General features: G+C 48.0%; 1 protein-coding gene across 1 annotated transcript in view; it reads left to right on the forward strand.

Annotated features, from left to right (window-relative positions):
- The window catches only part of LOC147891880 (uncharacterized), a 58,366-nt gene that overhangs the window by 11,564 nt on the left and 19,280 nt on the right, over positions 1–27,522 (forward strand). Inside the window, exon 2 of the mRNA XM_087388527.1 lies at positions 9,930–10,562. Coding sequence (XP_087244653.1) covers positions 9,930–10,562 — 633 coding nt within the window. The remainder of the gene's footprint in view (positions 1–9,929; positions 10,563–27,522) is intronic.

The following is a 27,522-nucleotide window of genomic DNA, read 5'->3' on the forward strand; positions in this document are numbered from 1 at the left end:
CCTCCGGCTTTTAATGCTCCATATTATCCTCCACAGGAAGAACCACAAATGCAGCCTGAGATTCAGCAAGACGTGCTTCCAGAGCAGGCTGTACAGCCCCAAAATATGCAGGAACAGCAAGTAAATCAGCCACCTAATCAAGATGGTTGGGTTAGGCGGAGCACCAGGGTGTCCCAGATGCCTGATATGTTTGTTCCAGGGGTGAATGCACTTGATGATTACATCATGGTGACAGATTGTGGTGAGCCCTCGTGCTTTAAAGAAGCCATGAAGAGGGAGGACGCAAAGAATTGGTAGAAAGCCATGGTTTCAGAAATGCAATCTCTTGAGAAGAATCAGAAATGGAATCTAGTGCAGCTGCCTGCAGGCCAGAAAGTCCTACCATGCAAATGGGTTTATAGGTTGAAGATCTACTCCAGGGGATGCTAAGCCCAAGTACAAAGCAAGATTAGTTGCTAAGGGGTTCAAGCAGGAAAAGGGAGTTGACTTTGATGAAATCTTTTCTCCTGTAGTCAAGATGACTACATTGAGGACTGTTTTAGCTTTGGTTGCTTGTCAGGACATGGATCTTGTCCAAATGGACGTGAAGACGGCCTTCCTTCATGGAGACCTTCACGAGGATATTTATATGCAGCAACTAGAGGGATATCAAGTCAAGGGAAAAGAAGGGCTTGTATGCAAATTGCAGAAGAGTCTCTATGGGCTCAAGCAGGCACCCAGAGAGTGGTATCACAAGTTTGATGCTTTCATGAAAGCACAAGGATTCAGACGGTCTGATCATGATCATTGTCTCTACACTAAGAAGACAAGAGATGGTAGTCTTCTTATACTCATTCTTTATGTGGATGATATGCTTATTGCTGGGAATCATCTATTGATATGAATGCCTTGAAGGCAAAACTGCACAAAACCTTCGACATGAAGGATCTTGGTGATGCAAATCACATTCTTGGTATGCGGATTGTGAGGAACAGGTCAAAGGGTTTACTCTTATCTTTCTCAAAAAGAGTACATTGGCAAAGTTCTGGAGAGGTTCAATATGGATAAGGGGAAGGCTTTGAGTACACCATTGCCTCCATATTTGAAACTCAGCCAAAAGGACAGCCCTCAGTCAAATGATGAAAGGGCTAATATGGCCAAGGTTCCTTATGCTTCTGCATGTGGCAGTCTGATGTATGCCATGGTTGCTACTAGACCAGATATTGCTTTTGCAGTTGGAGTGGTCAGTAGATATATGGCTAACCCCGGTAAGAGGCATTGGGAGGCAATTAAGGGTATATTGAGATACCTTAAGGGGTCTCAAGATGTGTGCATATGTTTTGGCAAGCAAGATGCACAAGTGCATGGATACACAAATTTAGATTATGCAGGGCATGCAGACAATCGTAAGTCCACCACGGCTACGTGTTTACTTTCACAGGTGGTGCTATTTCATGGATATCCAGGTTACAGAGATGCACAGCATTGTCTACCACGGAGGCAGAGTATATTGCAGCCATTGAGGCTTGCAAGGAGGCCATATGGCTTTCACGTCTGGTGGGAGACTTGGGTTTTTCAGGGGATATTCCTTCTTTGCATTGTGATAGCCAGAGTGCTATTATGTTGGCAAAGAATCCGGTCTTTCATCAGAAGACCAAGCACATTGATGTTAAGTACCACTTTATTCATGAGGTATTGCATGACAAGTTGTTAGAACTTGTCAAAATCCATACTGATGATAACCCTGCGGATCTTTTCACTAAGACCTTGCCAGCAGAGCGGTTTGCACATTGCAGGACACTGATGGGTGTTGGATAGGCCCTATATCACGTTCTGGCCTTGTACATTCTATATGTACTTGCTGTAATTTCTTTTTTGTTTTGAGGCACATTGCCTTCAGGTGGGAGGTTGTTGGGGTTAAGGCCCTGTGCCACCTCATATACACTTTTTTATTATAGGTTACAGTGTGAACACGGTTCACTCTGAACCGGTTTCACCCTAATGCCTATCCTAATATACTCTTGAGGGTTGTGGTGTGCCCTTGCTTCTGGATTCACACCCACCACTCTTGTGGTTAGTCTTACTCTCCTCCACGCGTTTACGCTTCACACTAGGCAGTCCACTAGTGGCAATTGTTTCTTTTTGGATAAAGCTTGCATTTCCTGGCTGAGCAAGAAACAATCTATAGTGGCTACCTCATCATGTGAAGCTGAGTACAAGGCAGCTTTCACAGCAACAGTTGAATGTGTCTGGCTGCGTCGTCTATTTGCTGATCTTCATCTGTCATTGGAGGGTCCTTCTCCAATTCTCACTGATAGTCAGAGTGCCATTGCAGTGGCAAAGAATCTAGTGTTTCATGCTCGCATGAAGCACATTGAGGTTCACTATCACTACGTCAGAGAGAAGTTGCATGCAGGAGAGATCAATATGATCTTTGTGTCCACACATGACAATGTTGCAGATATTTTCACCAAAGCACTTCCACGTGAAAAGTTTGAGGCATTTCGCAGTGCCCTGAACTTATATCCGTTTGGTGATTAATCATCCTTGTACATGACATTGGCACTGTAGGGGGGTGTTAGAATTATAGATATAATTCAGCAGTGACCAATGTAATTTAATAAGCTAGTTAGGGGCACTTTTCCCTCTTTAGGAGGTTTTTCCCCCTAACCGCAGTTAGTCCACTAACTATGGTTAGTGACTACTAAGGTTTTGTCACTAGGACAAAACCTTATCTCACTCCTTCAGTTGTATCTCTTACACTTCTATTGCAACTAAGCTTTCAAGCTTTCAAGCTCTCAGCTCACTCTCTTACTCTCTCTCCACTCACACTCACACTCACACTCACACAAAGTCCAGCAAAAGTTCAGCCCAATTCCCCTCAACCTAGGCCTATCGCATTTGGATAATGTCTTTGAGTTTTCAATTTGTAAATGACTGCATATAATTCGCTCACCTCATCCATCCTATTGAGGAAAGCTCGCCTCTAATGTCTTGTCAAGTGTCGTGAGAGAGAGAGAGAGTTTGGATTCAAGGAAGTGAAAGTACATAATGTCAAATTTGAGCCTAAAAACAAAGTAAACTAGATGCAAGGAAACCGCCCCTGGGTGCAAAATGGGGGGATGAGTACAATATGCCAATGCAAAGATACAAGTCCAGGTGTCACGGAGTCTGAGAACCAAAATAATACTGGAAATCCTGTCCATCGACTCTGCCTCCTGAGCGGCTGGTGGGGCGAGATCTCCGTGAGTAAGTCTCCTCCGAAAAGCTGCCATCATCTTGGATCATCTGGAGATGAAGTGACGAGTACGTCCCCTATGTAACAAGATCCTGCGGCGTCTACAAACCATCTCATATGTACATCCACAGGGTGGAGGCATGTGTCCTGTGTGAGCTCTGACCTCCTCGTGCTCCTCTTGGTCTCTGTCCTCTGGTATAGCGTGTGCCTGAGCTCTATCAGGCTGGGCTCTATCACGCTCCGGTCTATGCTGATGGTCTCTGAGGTAGTCTCGTCGAAGCATAGTGGCCTCCCTGACATAAAGAGCTAGGCAATGCTGATCCTCGTAGTCCATCACTCGTGAGAGAGGTCCAAAGCCATCCGTGAAGAGACAGTGGAATCTACCTCTGAGCTCATAATATAGCGGGCATCTGCAAATGAAGTGCTCCTCTGACTCCACCTCTCCCATGGTGCAACAAGGGCAGATCCTGGTCTCTCGGCCTGGTTGCCGTCCATCCTCCATGCGTCGCATCCTACCAGCCTCTATCTCGAGCTGATGCGAAGAGACTCTAAGCTGGCCAAGGGCAATCCTCAGTGAGTGGGACATGTGGATACCTGTATAGCCTGGTGGAATGACAAATCCATCCTCTGAGATCCGAAGGAAGTGGTCACGATATGTGGCCATCTTCGTCGGAAGCTGCGTGGGATAAATCCAAATGCGATACGTATGAAGCTGCAGCAAGTCTGCTCTCGTGACCTGGCTAAGCTCGTGGCGAGTCAACTCGAGATGAGGGGCATCTATGCTGTATCGGAAGGGAGGCAGTCTATCCATGTCTAGTCCAAGAGATGTGAGCCACCTAGTGAGTCTGAAGTATCAGCAGTATCGGGCCCCAGATCGTGCCAACTCCATAGAAGATGCAAGTGCTAACCATGGCAACCGAGCTCTGCCTGCTGCTGAGTCTCCAAATTCCCTAACCCTATGCAAATACATGACCGACTGAAACGCTGCATCCAATGCAAGGGGAGTAGCTCCAAACTCTGCTAGCATGATCTTGTGCGGAACTGTAGCCTTGGCCCTAATGAGCCGAGAGAACATGATGATCTGTAACCTCTCTACTCGTCTCCAATCTGCAGCGCCGAGGTCTCCTGCCCAGAAAGGAGCTGCATACATCGCAGCTGGTCTCACCAATGTATCAAAAAGCAAGGATTTCGTATCGGGATGCTGAAAGTGGGACTGAAAACACTGACGCTCAAGATGAGCCAACGAAGCATACCCTTTACTAATCCTATCTCGTGCTGCATATGTCATGGTGAAAACCGGTCCCCTGAAAACTGCCCCCAAATAAGTGTACTCTCTAACAAGCTCAATGGGCTGTCCGTCATAAGTGAAGCAAAACTCATCCGTGCTGTAAATACGATCAGAGGTGTTGAAAACCATAACCTTGGTCTTGCCAAGGTTTACGGTCAACCCCCTGTCCTGGCAAAACCTGTGGAGTGCCTCAATATGTGCCTGGAGGCCCTGAGCAGTAGAGGAAGTGAGAACCACATCGTCCGCATACAGGAGGATAGGAATGGAGGATCCTGAGAGAGTAGAGCCCACACCGCTTGTCATCTGTATAAGCATCTCTAGCTCATCAATATATAATCCAAAGAGAGTAGGAGAGAGCGGGCAACCCTGCTTCACCCCAATCGTGCTGCATACCTCCTCTGAGAGCCCCTCACGTGTCCGAACCCGACCAGTGACCCTCTCATACAAAGCCATGATAGCCCACTGTATCTCTCCACTGAAGCCCATCTGGCGAATCCTCTGAAACAATCTGAATTGCGGAACCGTGTCAAATGCCTTCCTGAAGTCCACGAAGCAACAATAAAGCCGTTGCCTTCGTGACTTCGCCTCCTCTACCAGTGCCCTGAGTGTGAGGATGTGGTCAAGTGTCGAATGATCCCTGCGAAATCCAGCCTGCCCTTTGGCTCTGAGTCCTCTCATCTCGGCATGGTCATTTATACAGCTTTCCAAAACTGATGCATAGATCTTGGCCATAACGTGGCCAATCATGATGGTCCTGTGATTCGACGGCTCCATAGGGTCCCCCGACTTGTGGATAGGTACTATGGTATTGCCTAACCAGGACTGTGGTAGGCGTGTACAAACAGACTCATTGAAGAGACGGGAAAGAACAAAATCTAAGGCATCAATCCCATGGATTACATACTCCGCTTGCAATCCATCATGATCCTTAGCTCTCCCGTTCTTCAATCGGTGGACTGCTGCACGGACACTCTCTGGTGTGAAGAGACTAGATGAAGCTGGCCTAGGGGAATGGGATAAATCGATGGCTGGCTGATCTGGAACATCGTATAGAACTGAAGTGTATGCAGACCAGACACGTGGATCTGTGAGGGGGCTCTGAGACTTCGAGCGGAGGAATTTTCTCCAGAATTCCTTGGAGTCACAGCTGAAAAGCAAGCTTCTCAGCTCCTCCTCATTCCGGGCTAGAAATTGGCGTTTCTTGCGCCTAACCAACCACTTGTACTCTCTCTTGGTTTCGGCAAGGAGGGGAGACTTCTCCTTGGTCTCAAGGTGAAGTTTCCTGCGGAGTTCCTTACACTCCTCGTGATACCAACCGTTGCAGGGAACAAGACCAACCGGTGGGGGACTAGACGAATGACATGTGGCAGGGAACGACATGTGAGCGGCAGAAACGAGTGAAGTATGTATAAGTTCCCACCGGTCCTGCGTGGATGGTAGAGCATCTAATAGATGAGGACGGAGTAGGCGGCTGAGGTTCTGGCTATATACATCATCGAACTGGTGGTCGAAATGAACCTCGTAATAGGGTTGGCGGTCATGAAAACGAGGGGGGGGTGGGTCACGGGAGACATTAGTCAAAGTAAAGTGGATGAGTGCATGGTCGGCAAAGGGCATGAAGGGGCTAACAGTAAGGCTATGGATGGAAGGGGCTAGAGTCGGGGGACCTATGATGTAGTCGATCACGCTAGTACCACGCCCAGAAGGAGAAGAGAATGTAGGCATGGAAGACTGTAGCCACCTGGACAAGCCGTTATAAATGACCATACTGTGCGAGGTGAGGAGCTCCAGTAACTGACGTCCCTGATCTGTGGGCTGTACTGTGCAGTCTGATGAAGTCCGACAGAGGCTATCATCATGAAATGCTGGGAGTATGACCGGATCCTCCATGAAGTCATAAGTGAGGGCCTGTCTGTCTGAGGTCCTCGCGTTGAAGTCTCCTAAAAGGATGACTTCTCCGCGATGTGAAAAATCTGCAATGTCCGCTGAGAGATCCTCAAATATGGACTGGCCTGGTCCAGTGGAAGAATAGATCGACTGCGCTGGGGGGAAGTAGCAAACTGCAATAAAAAGATCTCGCTGAGGGGCTCTGCGGCAGATGCGTACCCACAAGAATCGGGCATGTGAATCTGCTCTCTCCACTGTGATGATCCGATCGAGATGCTCTCTGTACAAAATGGCCACTCCTCCAGATCCTCTCACTCCAAATGTTCGAGTGTGCTGCCTGAAGGCAGATCTCCATGTATACCCTGTCACTCGTGGCAAAGGTCTCTCTGGACTCTCGTGTGTCTCCGTGAAAAAGATGATATCTCTCCCAAAGAATGCCCCCCGTAGATTGCCTGGCTGTGCTGTAAAAGAACCATTGCAGTTCCATACAGTGATGCGTAGACTATCTGACGGGTGGTGTGTCCCATGGGCCCTGTCTGGTCAAGCGGTCGTAGCAGGAGGTGGAGGTGGGGCTATATCTGCTGGTCTGTCATCTCTAAGCACTGTGGGAGCACGCCTCAAGGTGCCTGTGATGAGTCTGCCATCCCTGATCACTGCCCACTTGCCCTGAGCTCGGGCTGCATCTCTCTGAGGCATGAGCGCCTTGCACTCCTCAACCTGTATCTGAGTCAGATCCTCGTCCATGGAAATCTGTGGGTGGTCTCTGAGTGTCCCTCTCCTCCTGAGGGCAGCTAGACGTGCCTGGGCATCTCTGAATCTGATAATGAGGGGCTGCTCTCTAGTACGATCCCTCCCGACTCTATATGATCCTACTATGCCATGATCCTGTACTCCCAATGTCTGAGAGACAAAGGTCACAGCCTGTGTCATCGTGGACTCTGTCGCCGAGGGCAAGATACCACGAATGCGAATGTTGAGGGCCTTTGTGGCTCTCTGCTGTGACTCGGCCAATGTAGCTGATACAGTCGATCTCTGCGGCTGTGATGGCTGACGGCGGACGACATCCACCCACTCTGTGGCTCTCTGGACCTCTGTCTGAAGGGAGGTCAAACGCTCCTCAACCGCTGCTACTGCTGTAGTGGGAGATGTGTCTATGTGCTGAACGCGAGTCTCGATCTGCTGCACTCGCTCTGTGTGTCCATGAATCTCTCCAGCAAGAGTCCTATGAGTCGCCTGTAAGACCTGAAGATCTGTCCTAATAGACAAGATCTCCCGATCCTGCTGTGTCACTCGATCAGCAAGAGATGCAACCTGAGGTGTAAGTAGAGCAATGGTCTCGTCCTTCCTGTGAAGCATTTGAAGGGCAGCTCGGAGGTGGGTCTCAAAGTGCTGAAGCTCTGGTAGGATGTGGCGGCAAGGACAAACAGCACAAGGCATGGAAGGAGAAAGAAAGGGAGAAAGGGGGGAAACCGGTAAGGTGGGTAGCGGGGATGAAGGAGAAGGCTGGAAAGGGGGAGAGAAAGCGGGTACCGGGGATGGAGAGGAGGGGATGGGTAAAGTCTGTAGAGAGGATGAGGAGGAGGGAGCCTCTGGCAAAGTAGGTAAAATAGGCAACAAAGGGGGGGAAGAGGTGACAGAGGGCTGTGAGAGGGGGAGCAAAAAGGGTGGAGAAGGGGTAGGAGAAGAAGGAACCTGAGAGGGGAGGGGTGAAAAAAATTGCGGGTACAAAGTAGCTATGGGCGGAAGATGAGATAATGGAGCTGAAACCGGTGTACCTGCGACTGGGAGTGCGGCAAGTGCGGGCACTGCGCTGGGCGGAAGATGAGATAGTGGAGCTGAAACCGGTGTACCTGCGACTGGGAGTGCGGCAAGTGCAGGCACTGCGCTGTCCTTTGAAGAAGATGCAAGTCCTCTTCTACTATAGTGCAGCATATCGGTCGTGGCGGCCATTGATGTTGCTGCTGTTGCTGCTTCTGTAACATGCTCGACGGTGTCGGCCATGTTTAATTACGGGAAACTGGCAACATTGAAAAGCGGGAGATGGCGAGCGCTGCCAATGCGCGATGAGAGAGAGAGAGAGAGAGAGAGAGAGAGAGAGAGAGAGAGAGAGAGAGAGAGAGAGAGAGAGATTTTAAGATTTAAGAAAAGTAGGGGTTTTTTAAAATTAAAAAAAAAAAAAAAGGGGTTGGGGCTGCGTTTTTATATTTAAGAGAAAAAAAAAAAGGGGGGGGGGCCGGGGGGGGGTTGGGGCTGCAAGTGCGAGGGGGGAGGGGGGGGGGGTGAGAGGAGGGGCGCGAGGGGGTGGACGGGGGGGTTGACCGAGGGGGTGAGCGGGAGGGTTGAGGGAGGGGGGTGAGCGGGGGCTGAGCGGAGGGGTGAAGGGGGGGGGTTCCAAGGGGTGAGCGGGGGGGCAGCGGAGGGGTGAGAGGAGGGGTGCAAGGGGTGAGCGAGTGGTGAGCGGGGGCTGCGAGTGCGAGGGGGTGAGCGGAGGGGTGAGCGGGGGGGCTGAGCGGAGGGGTGAGTGGGTGAGAGGGGGGGGGGGGCTGAGGCGGAGAGGCTGAGCGGGGGGCTGAGCGGGTGAGGGAGGGGCTGAGCGGAGGCTGAGCGGGGGGGCTGAGCGGGGGGCTGAGCGGGTGAGGCTGAGCGGAGGCTGAGCGGGGGGGCTGAGCGAGAGAGAGAGAGAGAGAGAGAGAGAGTCTATTAACGTCGATAGGAAACCAAAGGTCTATGGGAAAATAGAAAAGCCATCCAGTACATCAGCTTAGGGACTGCTCATGGCAGCTCCCTGAGAGTGCATAGAGCAACTCCATTTATTTAGAATACCTAGATTATATCCTAGAAAACATATTTAGTTGGCCATACATCATTTTAAGACTGAGAGTCCTTTGGATTTGATTTAAAATCCTTAATGAGTTCTATTACTCCACGGTACACTGCCCATTTACCATCCTTCCTGGCAGCGTTAATTTTTGCTAATTCCATTGCTTTATCTTTCAGTTGAGCCCTTGTGAGTTCCTTGGCTATCCATAGCTTAGTACCTTTCAGCTTGGAAGACTGTTGTAAACCTTGAGTTGTAAATCTTGTGAATTAAACGTAAGGACAACATGATCTTTACGCTGGCGACAAAGATTGTTCTAGCTTCCTGGCAGCGTTAACTTTTGCTAATTCCATTGCTTTATCTTTCAGCTGAGCCCTTGTGAGTTCCTTGGCTATCCATAGCTTAGTACCTTTCAGCTTGGAAGACTGTTGTAAACCTTGAGTTGTAAATCTCGTGAATTAAACATAAGGACAACATGACCTTTACTCTGGCGATAAAGATTGTTCTAGCTTCACCATCATCATCAGAATTGTCAGGCTTGTCATCCTTGTCTGTCGTCCAATCAATGTTGTCGCGCATGGTTGCTCTGACGTTTGCTAAGGTATCATTGAATGAGTCCTCCTCCTAGAGAGAGAGAGAGAGAGAGAGAGAGAGAGAGAGAGAGAGGTTTCTGACTAGAAATCGTATTGGCATTCAAAGAAACAGTGGGTTCTCTCCAGGGCTTTAAAACAGAAGTTCTGCATCGGCTTTCAATGTTTCTTCTATGTGTATCTCCAAATTCAACGTCTTACTTCACCTGTCCAGATGTTTTCACCATTTCGACTCGTTTTGGAAGCAAGGATCTTCTGTTAAGATTTCAGGATATCCATTTTCTTCACATAGAACTCTTTGCAGAGCTTATCAGATGTACAGCTTGGTTATCTGGGGTCGTAAGTGATCATGTATATCTTGCACCATCCATGGAGGTCCTACGATGCTGCATCAGAATTCTTCCTCTTATGGAATTTGATACAAGCCTTACTTTTTCTGCCGAAAGGAAGCTCAAATTTGTTTTTGAAAAGCTATGTTGCCTTGCAAATATTCACCAGCTTATTGCTAGAGGCTCATCTCACATGCAATGTCAGACGATGGGGATGGGGTCAATGGAAACAGCAAATGGGTCCAATGGGGAGCAGTTTTATGCATCCCCATGGATTTGTTCAATGGAAGCCTGTGTCAAAAGTCTACAGGAGTACGTGTCCAGCTGTGAGAATATGAACCTTTCTACATCTTATTTTCTTTGCAAAGATCCTATGGAACACGATGAAAGAGCATCCACCAATCCAGTTCAAATTGCTTGTGCACTTCTTGAGGTCAAATTCTCCATTCATTTGTTTCAAAAAATTAGGTAGGGTTTTATTTCTGTATACACTAGTTGTGAAGAGCCTGTTAAATGCTAGTATAAAAACTCACAAAATTTCTAGAATTTGTTGTTAAAAGGCCTAATGTGCAGTTCTTTCATGGACTAGCTTTTTCTTACATCAGCTTTGGCATTAGAGTAGTATATGTAAGTGCACCTTTTTGTATACTTGGGGTTTTCATGAAATAATCACATTCTGCACGAGGAACTAGAGGCATGTACCATGAATGAGGATGGCAATTCAGACAATGTTAGTGAGAATGGCAGTTACAGACCAGTCTTTGAAATGGCAGTTGTAGGAGCCTTCAGGGCTATAATTTCCCCAACCTAGCTCTTGTGCATTTGTATGTCCTCAGGGAAAGGCGAAGTCAAGACTACATCATTTGCGTAGTGCAAGGCCACGAAATCACAAGACCTTCCATTTTGCATGATATGATATCATCAATGTCCACATGCGACCCTGAGTTAAAAAGCAGGCATGTATTAACAATTACAAGTTTTAGTTCTACAAATATTTGTTTATGTATTTGCCGACGGGTGTGCCCTCATCCGAGGTTCTATTAGACTGTTCCACGATTTCTTTTATGTAGGATCCTACCCTTTTTGCTGGCTTCCCAAAAAGGTTGTGTAGACTCATCGGTGAGGCACTTATACATTGTGTTTTTCCTTGACGTGCTGATAAGCCCTGTATATGAGAAGTGCATGGTGCTCATTAGTCTATGTCTATCAGTGGGCATATTTTGCAAATTCTGTCCTCTTTTGGTACATCCTCCCATTTTATGGTTTCTACCTGAAGTTCATGAGAGGCATATTAGCTGTCTAGTGAAGAGAGAGATGTTCTCATTGAGATATTCATGTTTCCCATAACCAGCATCAGTTTCATTTCAGTGTTGTAGAAGGCCATCTTGTCCTTTGGTGCATGCCATAGCTGGTCTTTACTAGCTTTCTGATGGCAGTGTCTTTTTAAGCAATCTCTAATGGGTTTATTCCCCTTGCATGCAAGAAATTAAACTTTACTGGACTCCTGTGTGATCAACTTTAAACTTTTTCACCTCACACTTGACCTTAGGGGTTGCCAGAACCTCAGCTAAGACTAAAGACCAGTTTGTGAACGGCAGTTACAGACCTGTCTTCGAAATGGCAATTACAGGAGCCTACAGGGCTACAAAAGCAGGTCAAATTCTGATGCTTCCAGCATCATCTAGTGCATTTCACCCAGCAGCCTCAGTAGCCATCAGCCCCTTCAGCCACCATAGGCTCTCCATATTCAGTGCATATGGTGGAGGATTTCTCAGCCATTAGCCATAGCCATATTCAACTATGAGTAGCAAAGCCTAGCCTGTACAGTCAGATCCAGCCTCTCCATCGAGGAGCTAGATGCTATATTGAGGGTTCAATTGCATGAAGTAGCTAATCGGTGATCAATAAGGCTGATGAGATCACGACTTTCATTGACTGCCAAGGAGGCGAGGGATCGTCACTGGCCGATTTGATGATATAGATACGGTTGTATTTAGATGACAGTCCTTCTATCCTCTTCAGAAGCAGGCTTACCAAGACACCTAGAGGCCCTAGAGGTGTGTTGCAGAGGAAATTTGTCAGTCAACCTTGGCAAAACCAAGGTTATGATTTTTAACACCTCACGGGCAGTATTTCATCGACACATCTTCACTTATTGAGAGAAGGCATTGGAGATTGTATAGTCGTACACCTACCTAGGGGCATTCTTTGCGGGGCCATCATGCTATACCACACTGCTTCCCGAGAGTCGAGTCGTCAACCATACGATCGCACAAGATTATTGATTCCTTCTTGTTTCCCCCCATATCACCCAAGAATCAATATAATTTCCAGTCTTCACGATGACCCACGTAGCCAAGGCACGACTTACACGCGGATGCTCTAGCTCGACTAGAGCAGCAGTGCTTTCACACACACTTCCAAGACTCCCTAACGAATGGATGGCCATTTGACACACTATAGACTGATAGCCATGTACGCAGCACCGTTCTGGGGGAGTGACCTATCAAAGTCAGAGTGGTGGCATCTAGAAACGTTGCATGTGGTTATGGGATGTAGGATGTTTGGAATAACCCCTCACTCCCCCACCATATTGTATAGGAAAAGTTTGCCATGACACCACTCTAGATTGATGCCATCTTCAAGATGGTCACTTAGCTTCACAGGGGGTGGGCCTTACCTAGAGGGAGACTACGGAGGTTGGCATGAAAGTCATCTATGCGACTAGCTGAGAGTGGGGTTTGCATGTGTCACGGGGATGTGTAAAGTGATGTAAAGTATTTTCGTAACTCAGCCTATGCTTAACACGAGGTTAACCATGGTTAAGTGTTGTTATGGTTTGGCCGTGAGGGACTGGCTAGAGGAAGTGCACACTTCCTAGGGGCAAAGTCTAGGACTCTAGGTGCACCACTAGGTCCTAGGGGCAAGCAAAGGCTCTAAAAGAGGGGTCTAAAAGTTGGGCCCAAGGACAACCAACGTTGTCCTTGGTACGGGGGTTAGGACCTCAATGAAGGGGCAAATGGCAAAAAGGAGGTGCCATTTGTCATGTATATGTATGCATGCCCTTTCCCCACCTTCCATCTCTTCCTCTCACTCTCTGAGAGGTGCTGGATGCTTCTGCAGTTTATGAACTATTTCAGCTGTTTCAAGCCTGTTTTCAACCGTTTTAAGCTTGTTTCAGCTGTTCCAAGGTTAGTATGCACTTCTAGGAAGTGCCAGAAGTCATTTTTCATTTTTTTAATAAAATTTTCGTACAAATTGCACAGACGTCTGTACGGATGTGTACAGTTGCCTCCAATAGGTGCCCAAGGTTGACTTTTGTTGTGCTGGACCTTTTTGCACGTGCTTCTGGCTGTGTGATGGCTTCTGGAGCTGTTCTGGACCAGTGCAGGCTGCAGGAGGAACTTTCCTTGTTGCTTTTGGCATGCTCTCTTTGGAGGACTGAGGCATAGATCCTGAGGCAGTCATTTCGGGGCTGATCTATGGACCATCTTTCCTCTACAGCTCTTTCTTGTTCACCCTTCACTCTCTACCTTCATTTCTCTCTTATCCTAATTGCTGGAAGACACCTGCACCCTATGGGGAGCTTGGATAGAGGATAGGTGCGAGGAAGGAGCTTGCCCCACAGCTCTTTCTTGTTCATCCTACAGCTCTTTCTTGTTCACCCTCCGCTCTCTACCTTCATTTCTCTCTTATCCTGATTGCTGGAAGACACCTGCACCCTGCGGGGAGCCTGGATAGAGGATAGGTGCAAGGAAGGAGCTCGCCCCTCTGCGGATAGTGGGAATTGGTTTTAGGTTCTGTTTATCCTTGTTCTTTTTTGTTTTGCAGCTTTTTGTAGTGCATGCATGTTGTTTGCAGTCCTTTTAGGACTCCTAATGGTTCTAGCAAGCACCCAGAGGCAAGGGTGCTCCCGTGGAATTTGTTTCTAAGTTATGCTAAGTGATTGAAATGACTGAAGCTTGCATTGTGGCCATTTATGATGTTTATGACTGAGTAGGAGAAGATCACTGCCTTTGGTTCATCGAAGGCCGGTTTAGTGGTTCCATTTGCCAGGATTTGAACCCGTCTGGGTGAAAGCCAGATATCCTACTGGACTAGATGACAATGGAACCACTGAGGACTCACACGATGAGGTCGATCCCAATGCCTTTTTTCAGCTACGAATGCAAAGTGTAGCGGGAGCCCTATCACAGTTGCAACATGCCATAACGGAGATTATGCAAGCTCCTCCCCATATGGTTGCTTCACTTGGAAGCAAAAAGTCAGCTCAAAAGAAACATAAGAAGTATAAGCTTAAAGACTCCTAGGCATGCTTCTTTCAATGGACAGCTATCAAAGATGCCCTCGATCACCTCTGTAGCGGGTGATGCCAATAACTTTCATTCAGTCAATTAGGGACAGCAAGCCCTTCCTCAGCCCACGATGCATCCATGATATTTCGGAGGGGGATCAGTTTTTCAGGCAATGGTGCCACCATCCGTAGAGGCACCCGGAATGCCAGGTAGCTTTATGGGCAGCACACAGCCTTGAATGCAGAATTACCAGCAACCAAACTTCTTGCTAGATATGCAAGAAATGTTGCAGTTTGCCAAGGAGTCTATTAGGAGTGCCCAAGATCGGGATAGATTTTATGCTAATAGACATCGTTCACCCAGGGAGTTCTCTGAAGGAACGATGGTATATTTGAGAATTCCTAAGGAATCCAAGAGCTTAAGTACTGGTTTGGTTCCAAAATTATCCCCCAGATACTGTGGTCCATTCAAGGTCATTAAAAGAATTAGACCAGTTGCATATCGACTAGAATTGCCTCCTGATGTTAAAGTACATCCAGTCTTTCATGTCAGTAGACTGAAAGAAGTATTGGGTGCAGATGATCAACTTGTTTATTCTCATGAGATTATAGAAGTTACAGATTTGACTTTTATTCCTCACGAACCTGAGTGTATTCTTGAATTTCGTGAAAGACAGATTCGTAATCGTACTATCACGGAATACAAGATTAAGTGGAAGGATCGTGTTGAGGAGGATGCAACATGGGAGACATTACAAAACACGGAATACAAGATTAAGTGGAAGGATCGTGTTGAGGAGGATGCAACATGGGAGACATTACAAAACCTCCAAAGAACATTTCCAGATTTCTTAGCGAACTCAGGAGTGAGTTCTTAGAGGAGGGGGAGTATGTCATGTGCACGGATTGGTATCTGACGTGTACTAGGTGCACAGAACTAGCTCAGGTTAGCTTGGGGAGGCTTAGAGCTAGGCAGGCTTGATTCTCGGGTTGAGTGGCAAGGGTATGAACTATTTATAGGTCTTCGCTATTTTTGGCACCGGGGCCCGAGTCTATAAAAGGGGCCCAGGGGGTTCAGTTCTCAGTGTGCAGTTGGGAGCAAGTCTTGTTCCCAGGTGCCAGGTATGATCCTGGATTGAGTCGCGGACGCGCGCCTGCATCTTAGCATAGCCCAAGGCCTTGTGGCAGATCCGGGGCTTCACAGCGCCACCTGATGGTATGGGACACCAGGCTGGTTTGGATCTGATTGGGAGTTCGTGCCAGTAGCTCAGCTCGTGGCTCGGAGGGGACATCTTCTGATTCGGGATCACATCCCGTAGATGTCATGGTTGGGTGGTGAGCAGCTTGCGCAGATCTGATGTTGTGTGTGGTTTGTTTGCAGATCAGGGGTTTCAGGAGTGCTGGGATGTGTCAGAAGTGCTGAGGAAAACTGATGGAACTCTCTCTGTCAAACTGAACCAGCTCTGAGTGCACAGCACAGCCTAGGAAGGAGGCTTTCTGTCTTGCACTGGATGCTGGAATGACTGAAGGAGTGGGCTTTTATAGGCATTGCCTAGGCCCTTTAGGTTGACCGACCAGCAGGTCGGTACCCTGTCTGGTGGCCGACCAGATTGCTCTGGAAATCCGACCAGGGTTGGCCTTGGTCGGTGGCCGTGGTTGGGCCGACTGGGCCTGCCACAGGCCCCTATAAAAGGGTGCCCTGTGCAGCCAGTCCATGGGGCTGTAGACGCCTCCAAGGGAGGCACAAGGCCCCCCTATTTCTCTGCTGTTGCAAGCAGCAACCAGCCCGTGTGCTGGTTGCCTATGATGTTAGCCTGGGTCTCTCTTTTTCCCAGCCCTCCTATCTCTCACTGCCCCTTGTCCCCTCAAATCGGGGGCTCACAGGTAGGTATAGTGAGTTTCTAACACCCCCCCTCAATGTCACAACTGTGGGCCAATCCCCATGCGTTTGATGAGGTGCTCCATCTGTTCTCGAGGGAGTGCCTTCGTGAAGAGGTCGGACAAATTATCGGCGGTCGGGCAGTAGATAAGCTCGATCACGTCGTCGATGATGAGCTCTCGAACAAAGTGGTAATGAACTTCGATGTGCTTTGTCCGTGCATGGTACACTGGATTCTTGGCAATGGCTATGCAACTCTGATTGTCGCACATCAGCACTGTTGCATCCTCCTAAGAAACGTACATGTCCTCCAGAATCCACCTCAACCACAGTGTCTCACAAGTTGCTGTACATGCGGCTTTGCCTTTGTAGATGAAAGGGCCACTGTGGGTTGCTTCTTACTCAGCCAAGAGATGGCACCAGATGCAAGAAAGAAACAATACCCTGTTGTCGATCTTCTGGTGTCAGCATCACCCGCCCAATCACTGTCACAGAACCCGCCTAGTTTGATGCCTTTGGTGTAGGTGATCCCATAGGTGCAAGTACCCTTTAGATACCTCAGCACCCGTAAACCTGCATCTGAATGACTCTTCCTGGGAGAAGCAGAGAACTGGCATAATAGCCCAATTGCATAACAAATATCAGGTCGAGTATTGGTAAGGTAAAGCAAACTTCCTACCAATCGTCAGTACAATGGAGTATCGACCGGCTGAGGTGTGTCGTGAACACTTAGCTTGAGCCCGACCTCCATGGGAGTTAATGCTGTCTTGCAATCGTCCATCTGAAATCTCTTCAGAAGTTCTCTGCAATATTTCTCCTGTGAAATGAAGGTCCTGTCTTTGGCCTGCTTTACTTCAATCCCAAGGAAGTAATGTAATAACCCAAGGTCAGTCATCTCAAACTCAGACATGAGTAGCTCCTTGACCTATGAAATCTTCTTGACATGATTACGTGTCAAGATAAGATCATCAACATAGAGGATGAGTACCAGTCGCAATCCCTTGTCAATGAACAAGTAAAGGTTTGCCTCAGAGGGACTCCGACTTAGCCCTATCTTCTGAAAGAATACATCTATCCTTTGGTACCAAGCTCTGGGGGCCTGTTTCAGCCCGTATAATGCCTTCTTCAACCTGCAGACCTGTAATGGGGACCCTAGATCTTGAAAGCCCGGTGGCTGCTCCACGTTTACCTCCTCCTCCAAGGTTCCATTAAGGAATGCGGACTTCACATCCATTTGAAAAATAGGCCACTGGAATTGGGCAGCAAGGGCAATCACTGTCCGGATAGTAACCATGCGGGCTGTGGGAGCAAAAGTTTCATCAAAATCCAAGCCTTACGTTTGAGCAAAACCTTTGACCACTAACCTTGCTTTATACTTATCCAAGCTGCCGTCTGATTTGTATTTAAGTTTGTATACCCACTTAGTGCCGATGACTTTCTGTCGCTGGGGCCTGGCCACTAAGTCCGAGGTATTGTTCTTCAGGATAGCATCCATCTCTGCCTTCATGGCAGCCTGTCATTCTGGATTGTCCTTCGCCTCCTCGAAGGTCCTTGGCTTGTCAAGCTTAGCCACCAACGCAAAATTCACGGATGGGGTCTTTTGAAGACGTTTAGACCGCCGCAATCCGGAACTGCTACTCTCAGGTAATTCGGTGACCCGAGACTCTTCTAATGTCCGTAGGTACCATTGGGGCAACTTTTTCTGCTTCTTTGTGGGAGGAGGAACTGGAACTTCTTCCGGAACATCCTGCTCTTCCTGAGTATCTTGTGGAACATCAGCTTCTGATTTTGCCACCTCTTGGATGGTCAACCTGGGGCGGGGTGGGTTCGGGGGTTGAACAATCTCCTCCTCCTTAATCTGCGGCTCCTCCTGGGGTTTAGGTTCCTTTTCCTCAAAGACAACATCCCGATTGATAAGGATTTGCTTCTTTACTGGGTCGAAGAGTCGATAGGCCTTGGATTCTTCGCTATACCTAACAAAGATACATTTTCTACTCCGGGAATCAAGCTTGGTCCTATCTTCCTTGTGCACATGCACCCATGCGTTAGAACCAAAAATGCGAAGATGAGTGATAAAGGGCTTCTTACCATAAAATGCCTCATATGGAGTCTTGTCCTTGACGGCCTTCGTCTTGGTCCGGTTAAGAATATGTACGGCTGTATTGATAGCTTCACTCCAATAGGCTTTAGAAAGATTTCTCCCTCGGAGCATAGCAAGCCCTGTCTCTGTGGTGGTTCTATGCTTTCTCTCGGCTACCCCGTTTTGCTGAGAAGTATGTGCTGTGGTGAGTTGTCGCTTGATCCCATGCTTGCGACAAAATGTGTTGAACTCATTTGAGGTGAATTCTCCCCCCCTGTTTGTGCGGAACGTCTTGACATCCTCCCCTGTCTCCTTTTCAACTCTGGCCTTCCAGTCCTTGAACTTCTCGAAAGCCTGAGACTTTTTAGCCAAACAATATACCCAGGTCATTCTACTGAAATCATCCACAAAGAGAAGTGAGTACGTGGATCCTGCCCACGATGCTGTAGACATTGGACCACAAATGTCGGAGTGAACCAACTCAAGTGGTTTGCTGGCCCGAAACGAGGCCTCTTGTGGGAACTTATCCCTGTGCTGCTTGCCTTCTAGACAAGCCCTACAGACATCATCCTTGCCTGTAATTGGTGGAAGTCCATCCACCATCTTTGACTTTGACATTTCAGCCAAGATTCCATAGTTGACATGACCGAAGTGCTCATGCCAAAGTTTGGACTTTCCGTTGTCTTCATGAACCAACATTGCACTGAGACGGTACAGTCCGTTCTCTTCAATGCCTTGAGCCACCATCTGTCCATTTGCTTTGGATGTCACGGTGACCTTGCCATCTTGAAAGAGAACTGCCATGTCGTTTTTGTCCAGCTGACTTACAGACAGTAAATTCTTGCAAAGGTTGGGTACATAAAATACTCCAGAGATATCCTTCTCCTTACCCGCCGTTGTAATGAAAGGAATGCTACCGATGCCCTTCACAAGACACGTCCGGCTATCCCCGACAGAAACTTTGGAATCCGGGTGTGTACTTTCCATGGTTTTGAACCAAGTCCTTCTGTTGGACATGTGCTTGGAAGCACCGCTGTCAACATACCAACCCTCTTTACCTTCACTGATTGCATATGCTGAACAATGTTCACTGATTAAAAATAACTGTCCAATCGTCACATTGGCAGAATCATGCTTAGGCTCTTCTTTGTTCTTGGCTTCTCTCTTCCGCTTCTGATCTGCTTTCTTCTTTCGGCATTCTTTGGCGGAGTGGCCAAGCTTTTCACAGTAATAGCACTTCATTTTCTTCTTGCGGTCAGCGTCCTCTGACTTCTTGGAATCCTTTGGCTTGCCTTTTCCAGGCTTGTCTTTGGCCACTAATGCCTTCTCGTCGGTTTGCGTAAAGAGTTTCTCTCGAGCCTCCTCCTGAAGCAGGAGTGGGCCAAGCTCCTCAAAGGTGATTGGCTTAGTCCGTTGACCGGCAGTGACGGTAGTCACAAAACTTTTGAAACTCCATGGCAACTTGTGGAGTGTGAGCAATGCCAATTGACTCGTGTCCACCTTCTGACCAACCGCTGCGAGATGGTCCCGCACGACTTTCACCTTTGTCAGATGATCATGCACACTATCACCCCCATTCATATCAAGATTATAAAGCTGATGCTGAAGAGTAATGATACGGGCTGTATTATCGGTTTCATACAGCTCCTTTAGTATGGCCCACGCCTCTAAAGACGTCTCTGCCAACTGGATATGAGGAATCACAGCATCTGTTGTCGTGCCAGGCTTGAGCATCCCTCTCCTCCCATGCACAGAGCTCATCCGCATTTGCTTCAACTAGAACTTCACCTCTTTTGTCCACAATGTCCTCCGGCTTCTCCTCGGTCCCAATCACTATCTTCCACAGCTTCCGTGCCAACAGATGGCTTCGGATCTTGACTTTCCAAATTGGATAGTTCGTGCCATCAAGCTTTCCAGCTTCACCAAAATTGGGAATAAATGAAGAAGGAAGATGATTGGAGAAGGAGGAAGGACGAGCAATGGGTGTAGAGGCTTCTGAACGCTGATCCATCTTGATGAATAGCAAACTGAAAAAAAAAATGAAGCAAAAAAGATGTACTGACCTACCGTGCTAGCCTGAGCTGAAAACAGAATCGCCTGACTGCCAAGGGACTCCTTCCTTCAGAGAGTGCTTTAATGAAGAAGAGTTGAGAGCCTATGGCTCCGATACCATGTTGGAGAATAGGAGGGAATGAATCACTCAAACCTCCACCCAAGATCTTCCCCACTCTTCTCTACACTCAACTCAGATAACTGATCACAGATGCAATAAACACTCACTCAGAGATAACTTAAATGGAGAGAGAGAAAGAGTATATTCATCCACCGGAAGGTGGGCAGAAACTGGCTCCAAGGGAGCAATACAAAACTCAGCGAAGTGCTGAGGAAAACTGATGGAACTCTCTCCGTCAAACTGAACCAGCTCTGAGTGCACGGCACAGCCTAGGAAGGAGGCTTTCTGTCCTGCACTGGATGCTGGAATGACTGAAGGAGTGGGCCTTTTATAGGCACTGCCCAGGCCCTTTAGGTTGACCGACCAGCAGGGTCGGTACTCTGTCTGGTGGCCGACCAGATTGCCTTGGAAATCCGACCAGGGTTGGCCCTGGTCGGTGGCCCTGGTTGGGCCGACTGGGCCTGCCACAGGCCCCTATAAAAGGGTGCCCTGTGCAGCCAGTCCATGGGGCTGTAGACGCCTCCAAGGGAGGCACAAGGCCCCCCCTATTTCTCTGCTGTTGCAAGCAGCAACCAGCCCGTGTGCTGGTTGCCTTTGATGTCAGCCTGGGTCTCTCTCTTTCCCAGCCCTCCTACCTCTCACTGCCCCTTGTCCCCTCAAATCGGGGGCTCACAGGTGGGTACAGGGAGTTTCTAACAGAAGTTCCCTCCTACTGAGCAGGGTGAGCACAAGGAGGAAAAGAGGACTGATCAGAAGAATAAAAAGCCCAAGCCCACTGCTGGTCTTTTGCTAGACTTGATTGGGGCTGTTTAGAATATAGATGCTACAGAGTAATGTCGGGCATGGGGCAAGATAAGAGACCAGACAGCTCTGATGTTTTCCGATCCGGGAGCCAAGGCCAATTTCATCTCTCCAGATGGCTGGAAAGTTAGGAATACGGGCAGAAGAGATGGGTCCTTTGTGTGATGTCCGGGACTCAGCCAGTCAGTTACTCCGGTGATAGGCAAGTTGCGGATGCATATTCAGAGCTACATGGACACATAAGAGTTCTATATCATGCCGTTGAATGGTTGTGAAGTGTTACTGGGGATACCTTGTCACCTTCGTGTTGGGGCTATTTTGGATACAAAGAATAAAACAATCACAATCACTCACTGTGGCAAGACCCACGTTCAAGATGCTAAATTGAAGGGATAATCCATTCCTGTTGTATCTGCTTATGCCATTGGCAACGTAATGAAAATGCATCTTTCAGCGTACTTAGTGTTTGCATCTGAAAAGAAGTCAGTAGAAGAAGAGTCTCATTTTTCTAAGCTGGAAAAACAGCGGACAGATTTTATTTTTCAGTTTAGGGACTGTTTTTCTGACTCACTTCCACAGGAGTTGCCTCCCGCTGAAAGGCCAGAAGACCACATAATAGATATAATCCCTGGCAGGCCTCCTTACCGACCTCCTTACAGGATCAGTGCAGCCCAGCAAGAGGAGATTATTGAACTAGGTCAAGGACTTGCTAGAGAAGGGGCTGATTCAGCCCAGCTCTTCACCTTACTCTGCCCACCCACGCTCTTGGTCCAGAAGAAGGATGGATCCTAGCGGATGTGCATTGACTACAGAGCCCTCAATAAGATTACCATTAAGAACAGATTCCCTATACCCCGAGGTTACAGGGGTCTGGAATGTTCACCCGCACTGTTTTGAAGAGTGGTTATCACCAAATCAGAATTCAGCCAGAGGATGTTCACAAAACAACATTTCGTACCACATCTCGTCTGTACAAGTTTCTTGTCAGGCCATTTGGGTTAACCAATACACCTGCCACCTTCAACAGAATGATGGACATGATTTTTAGAGAAAACTGAGCCTTTGTTGGCACTTTCTTCGATGACATCATCGTGTTCTCCCAGGATGAGGCTGAACATAGGAAGCACCTGGCAATTGTTCTCGAGGAGCTACGGAAGCATAAGTTGCTTGTCAATGCCAAGAAAAGTGAATTCTTCATGCATGAGAGCCATTTTCTCAAGCACATTGTTTTCAAAGATGGAGTTAGGATGGACCCCGTCGAGGTGGAGGCCATCAGGAATTGGCCACACCTGAAGAACATCCATGAAGTATGTAGCTTTCTGGGCTTGTGCTCGTACTACTAGAGGTTCATTCAGTATTTTGCAGAGATTGCATCTCCTTTACATGCCTTACAGAAGAAAGGGGTCACTTTCAAATGGGGTCCCAAAGAAATTGCAGCTTTTGACCTACTAAAGGACAGACTATGCTCAGATCCTGTGATTATTTTGCCAGATCTTCGCAAACCCTTCGCTGTCCAAGCAGATGCATGTAGGAACAACGTAGGAGGGGTACTATGCAGGATGGAAGAGTTGTGGCATATGAGAGTAGAGTGCTCCAGGATGCTGAATGAATTTTGGCATCTATGAGAAAGAGATGTTGGCTGTCATACATGCTCTTTCGACCTGGAAGCATTATCTTTTGGGTGCTGATTTTCGTGTTCAGACCGATCATCAATCATTGCGTTACTTTCTCACTCAGAGAAAGTTGTCTGAGAATCAAATGAGGTGGGTAAATTTTCTTTCTCTGTTTCATTTTCAGATTGTGCATGTACCTGGGAAGAAGAATGTTGTTGCAGATGCACTCTCACGAAAGCCCACTCCATATGCAGTGTCTGTTAAGCCACAAGTTTCAGCAATGACCATTGCATATCATGATGAGCTTGATGCCATGAAGGATCAATATGCCCATGATGCCGATTTTTCACATAGTTATGCTCAGTTAGTTAATGGATAGAAGCATGAGCACTATATTCTCAAAGACGGATTTCTGATGATGCATGGCAGACTACGTGTCACGAAACAATTGAGGCCCAAAGTGTTGACAGAGAGTCATGCTCCACCCTATGCAGGACACAGAGGCATTGATGCCACCATCAAAGCTGTGGAGCACTATTTATTTTGGCCATCATTGAGGAAGGATGTCGAGGCATATGTTAGGACATGCATCACTTGCTAGAAGGTGAAATATTTGCATAAGCCGGCTGGACTACTGCAGCCTCTACCTATTTATGGACCATTATTTGCAGATTCAGCGAGCAGGCCCACTTCATTCCCGTAAGGAAGAAAATTACTGCAGACCAGATGGCGAGACTCTTTATGTCTCATGTGTTTAAACATCACGGGATGCCTCAATCAATTGTCAATGATAGAGACCCACAAGTCTTTTCTGGAGAGGTATCTTTGAGAATATGGGTACCACGTTGAATTTCTCATCCTCTTTTCATCTTGAATCTGATGGGTAGTCCAAAGAAGCCAACTCCACTGCCCTTGATCTTCTCAAGTGCTATGTTTCAGATAAGCAATCGAAATGGGAGCAATTTCTGCCACTTTTTGAGTTTGCCTACAACAACATTGTACACTCGTCCACAAGGAAAGCCCTCTTTGAAATTGTGGCAAGAGAATGGAAAGTACCTCCCATTCTGCATATGAAAGAGAAGATTTTTGAAGCGGACAGATTTCTGGAAAGTTTGGATGTTGCTTACGAGGAGGTCAAAACAGCCCTCTAGAAAAGCCAAGAGAAGCACAAACGGGCAGCAGATAAGCATCGCCGCGAGTTACTCTTGCAAGAGGGCGATTGGGTGTTGCTGCGTTTTTAGAAAGCACGACCAATGAAGATGAAAGGCAAGACCAAAGTGCACACAGCTGAAGATTATGGTCCTTTTTCAGGTGTTTGAACTTATTAATGATGTAGCTTACAAGCAGAAGCTACCTACCACTTGGACCATACACAATGCCTTTCATGTGAGTTTATTGAATGCTTTGCTAGCTCTACCTAGACGTGTTTCAGCTTGCGTCCACTGCGGTACAGGCTCCTACAGGTTCAACAGAGCAGAGATTTGGAGCATTGCCTGGTGCTCGAGAGGAGGGTAGCACCTCTCCTTCCTTGATTCAGACTGCTCATATATCTTGAGATCGCTTGGTGGCACCAATCGTCTCACCCGAGATGTTGCTTGCTGACAGTATTTCTGCCGTGAGGTCTCCATGATGGATGTTCGCGACACTCGACACAGAGGATGCATTGATGTATGGATGGACTCTCGAGCTCTCCTAGCCCATATTATCATTGCACGTTCTATCTTACAGATGATGTATATTCTAGTTGCTGCGAAAAAACTACAGTGAAAGTAAAGTAATGCAAATAGGCAGAAATAGCCCTTACCAGGGTATGTCACGGGGATGTGAAAAGTGATGTAAAGTATCTTCGTAACTCAACCTATGCTTAACTCGGGGTTCACCATGGTTAAGTGTTGTAATGGTTTGGCCGTGAGGGATTGGCTAGAGGAAGTGCACACCTTTTAGAAGTTCCTAGGGGCAAAGTCTAGGTGCATCACTAAGTCCTAGGGGCAAGACAAAGGCTCCAAAAGAGGGGTATAAAAGTTGGGCCCAAGGACAACCAACGTTGTCCTTGGTACGGGGATTAGGACTTTAATGAAGGGGAAAATGGAAAAAAGGAGGTGCCATTTGCCATGCATGTGTATGCATGCCCTTCCCCCACCTTCCATCTCTCTCCCCTCACTCTCCTAGAGGTGCTCGACGTTTTCAGTGGTTCTTGTGCAGTTTTTGAACTATTTCAGCTGTTTCAAGCATGTCTTGAGCCGTTTTAAGCATGTTTTAGCTGTTCCAAGGCTAGTACGCACTTCTAGGCTATGCCAGAAGTCATTTTGCAACTTTCTGAAAATTTTTGTATGGATGTAGGGACGTCTGTACGGTCGTACGGACATGTGCAGCTGCCTCCAACAGGTGCCCGTGGTTTTCTTTTGCTGTGCTGGACCATTCTGCACGTGTTTCTGGTTGTGTGGTGGCTTCTGGAGCTGTTTTGGACTAGTGCAGGTTGCAAGAGGGACTTTCCCTACTACTTTTGGCATGCTCTCTTAGAAGGACCGAGGCACAAATCTCGAGGCAATAGTTTTAGGGCAGATATGTGGACCATCTTTTCTCTACAACTCTTTCTTGTTCCTGATTACTGGAAGACCCCTGCACCCTGCGGGGAGCCTGGACAGAGGATAGGTGTGAGGAAGGAGCTCGCCCCTCTGCCACAGACATCAGGAATTGGTTCTAGGTTTTGTTTTTCCTTGTTCTTTCTTGTTTTGCAGCTTTTTGCTGTGCATGCGTGTTGTTTGCAGTCCTTTCAGGACTCCTACAGGTTCTAGCAAGCACCCAGAGGCAAGGGTGCTCCTGTGGAAGGCCTAAGGACAGTGTGGATGCATGTGAGGAACAGTGCAGGGTTGAACCCCTGTTGTAAAGCATTTCCAGTACAGTAGCGGATGTGCAGATTATGCACTTTGGGGGAGGTGGAGGGAGAGGAGCATTTAATGTTTACTTTCCCAGTCTACAATGAGATCCGAGGACGGTACTATTGTCTTTTTGAGGCGGAACACAAGTCATTTCTAGGACTGGGCCTCTATTTGATGGAGATGCGATGACATAGAGAGACCCTATTGCACCAAACAGCAGGAGGGGACAATACCACGGGAGACAGGGATGGATTGAGCTCAGCGACACGTCACAGAATTCTACGTATTCGAGTCTACCCCTGGACATGGTGGAGTAGAGGAGGAGATAGATGACATGAGGGTAGCATGGGCCAGTGGGATGAGACGATGGCAAGGAGGGATGCAACCAAAGACTCGAGGACTACACACATTGAAAGATGGACTAGAGCACGCACTGTGGAGGTTCATCCCATGAGAGCTCTACTTGGAGGGGATTGCCCGAGCAATGGCGTTGCTCTTGATATGGCCCATCAGATACAGAGATCACATAGACTGCACCCCCCGCCATAGCGAGAGACGGCCTGGCAAACACAGATACTGTGAGGAGTCTAGTGGAACCGAACAGCAATGGAGAGAGGGAGAGAGCAACTACTCACAAGGAATTGGAAAACTGAGAAAGCAAGAGAGAGTTGAACAAGGATCTCAATAGGAAACCCCTCCATTGTTGGGGAAAACCTCAAACTCCAAAGTGGACTGCACTGTACACTGAGATAGAGACAATGAGGGGAGCGGGTCCTATATATAGGGTCACCCCCTGCCCTAGATAACTGACTGGAGGTGGGCTGGGGTGGGTGATCAGGGGTCGATCTAGGGTTGGGTCTACTTGACCAGCTGGTCGGGTCATGTGACCCCGGTTGTCCCTCCAACCAAGGCACCACCTAGGCACCATGAAGGGGGCCTAGTGGCAGCCATACAATAGGCTGGTGGTGTTGGAATAGAGGTCATGTCCGCGTGTGTGAGCCCCCATATGAGGAGAGCATTGGGGGGGTGGACCTGGGTCTTGAGAGATTGACACATGGGCAGGGTTATGTCTGCCATGTGGGCAGGAATCAAAGAGTGAAGAAAAGTGAGGTACCTAGAGGAGCCATGGTGGCTGCAACAAATGGAGCTCATGGACGGAAAGTTGGCTATGGATGTTCAGCCTGGATCTGGCCTGGTAGAGGCAGATTTGGAGCAGCACCAGATGGCGGAATATACCCAGGAGAAAGGCGACTGAGAGGCGAACCTGTTGGCAGTGCTTGTAGGCTGGAAATTGACCTGCAGCAAGGCCTTCGAATTGGCGCAATGCATGGCAGGTGGACAGCAGAGGAGAAGACCTTGGTGGACAGGCTGGTTTGGATGGATATAGTCAGCCAACCAGGCCTGACTAGAGGGCTGATCCAAGGCTGGAAACTGTGCAGCAATTGGAAGGCATATGCCCTGGTAATAAAGCCCCGGAAGGGGTCGGCTAGCGGAGGAGAGGGCCTGCACAGAAGTCGGCCAGGAGGGAGAGAAAGGCGGCCATTTCCCCTACTGGGTCGGTGGTGTTGTGGGCAGCCTTGCTCTATATAAAGAGAGGCAGTTGGCCTCATTCAGTCATCCAGCAGCTCAGCAGAAAAGGGAGCAAATAGGAGCAGCTAGAAGACACTTCCTTGG

This window comes from Dipteris shenzhenensis, chromosome 17 (assembly GCF_047967505.1).
Source record: "Dipteris shenzhenensis isolate YYH24624 ecotype China chromosome 17, Dip_SZ_1.0, whole genome shotgun sequence".
NCBI lineage: Eukaryota > Viridiplantae > Streptophyta > Polypodiopsida > Gleicheniales > Dipteridaceae > Dipteris > Dipteris shenzhenensis.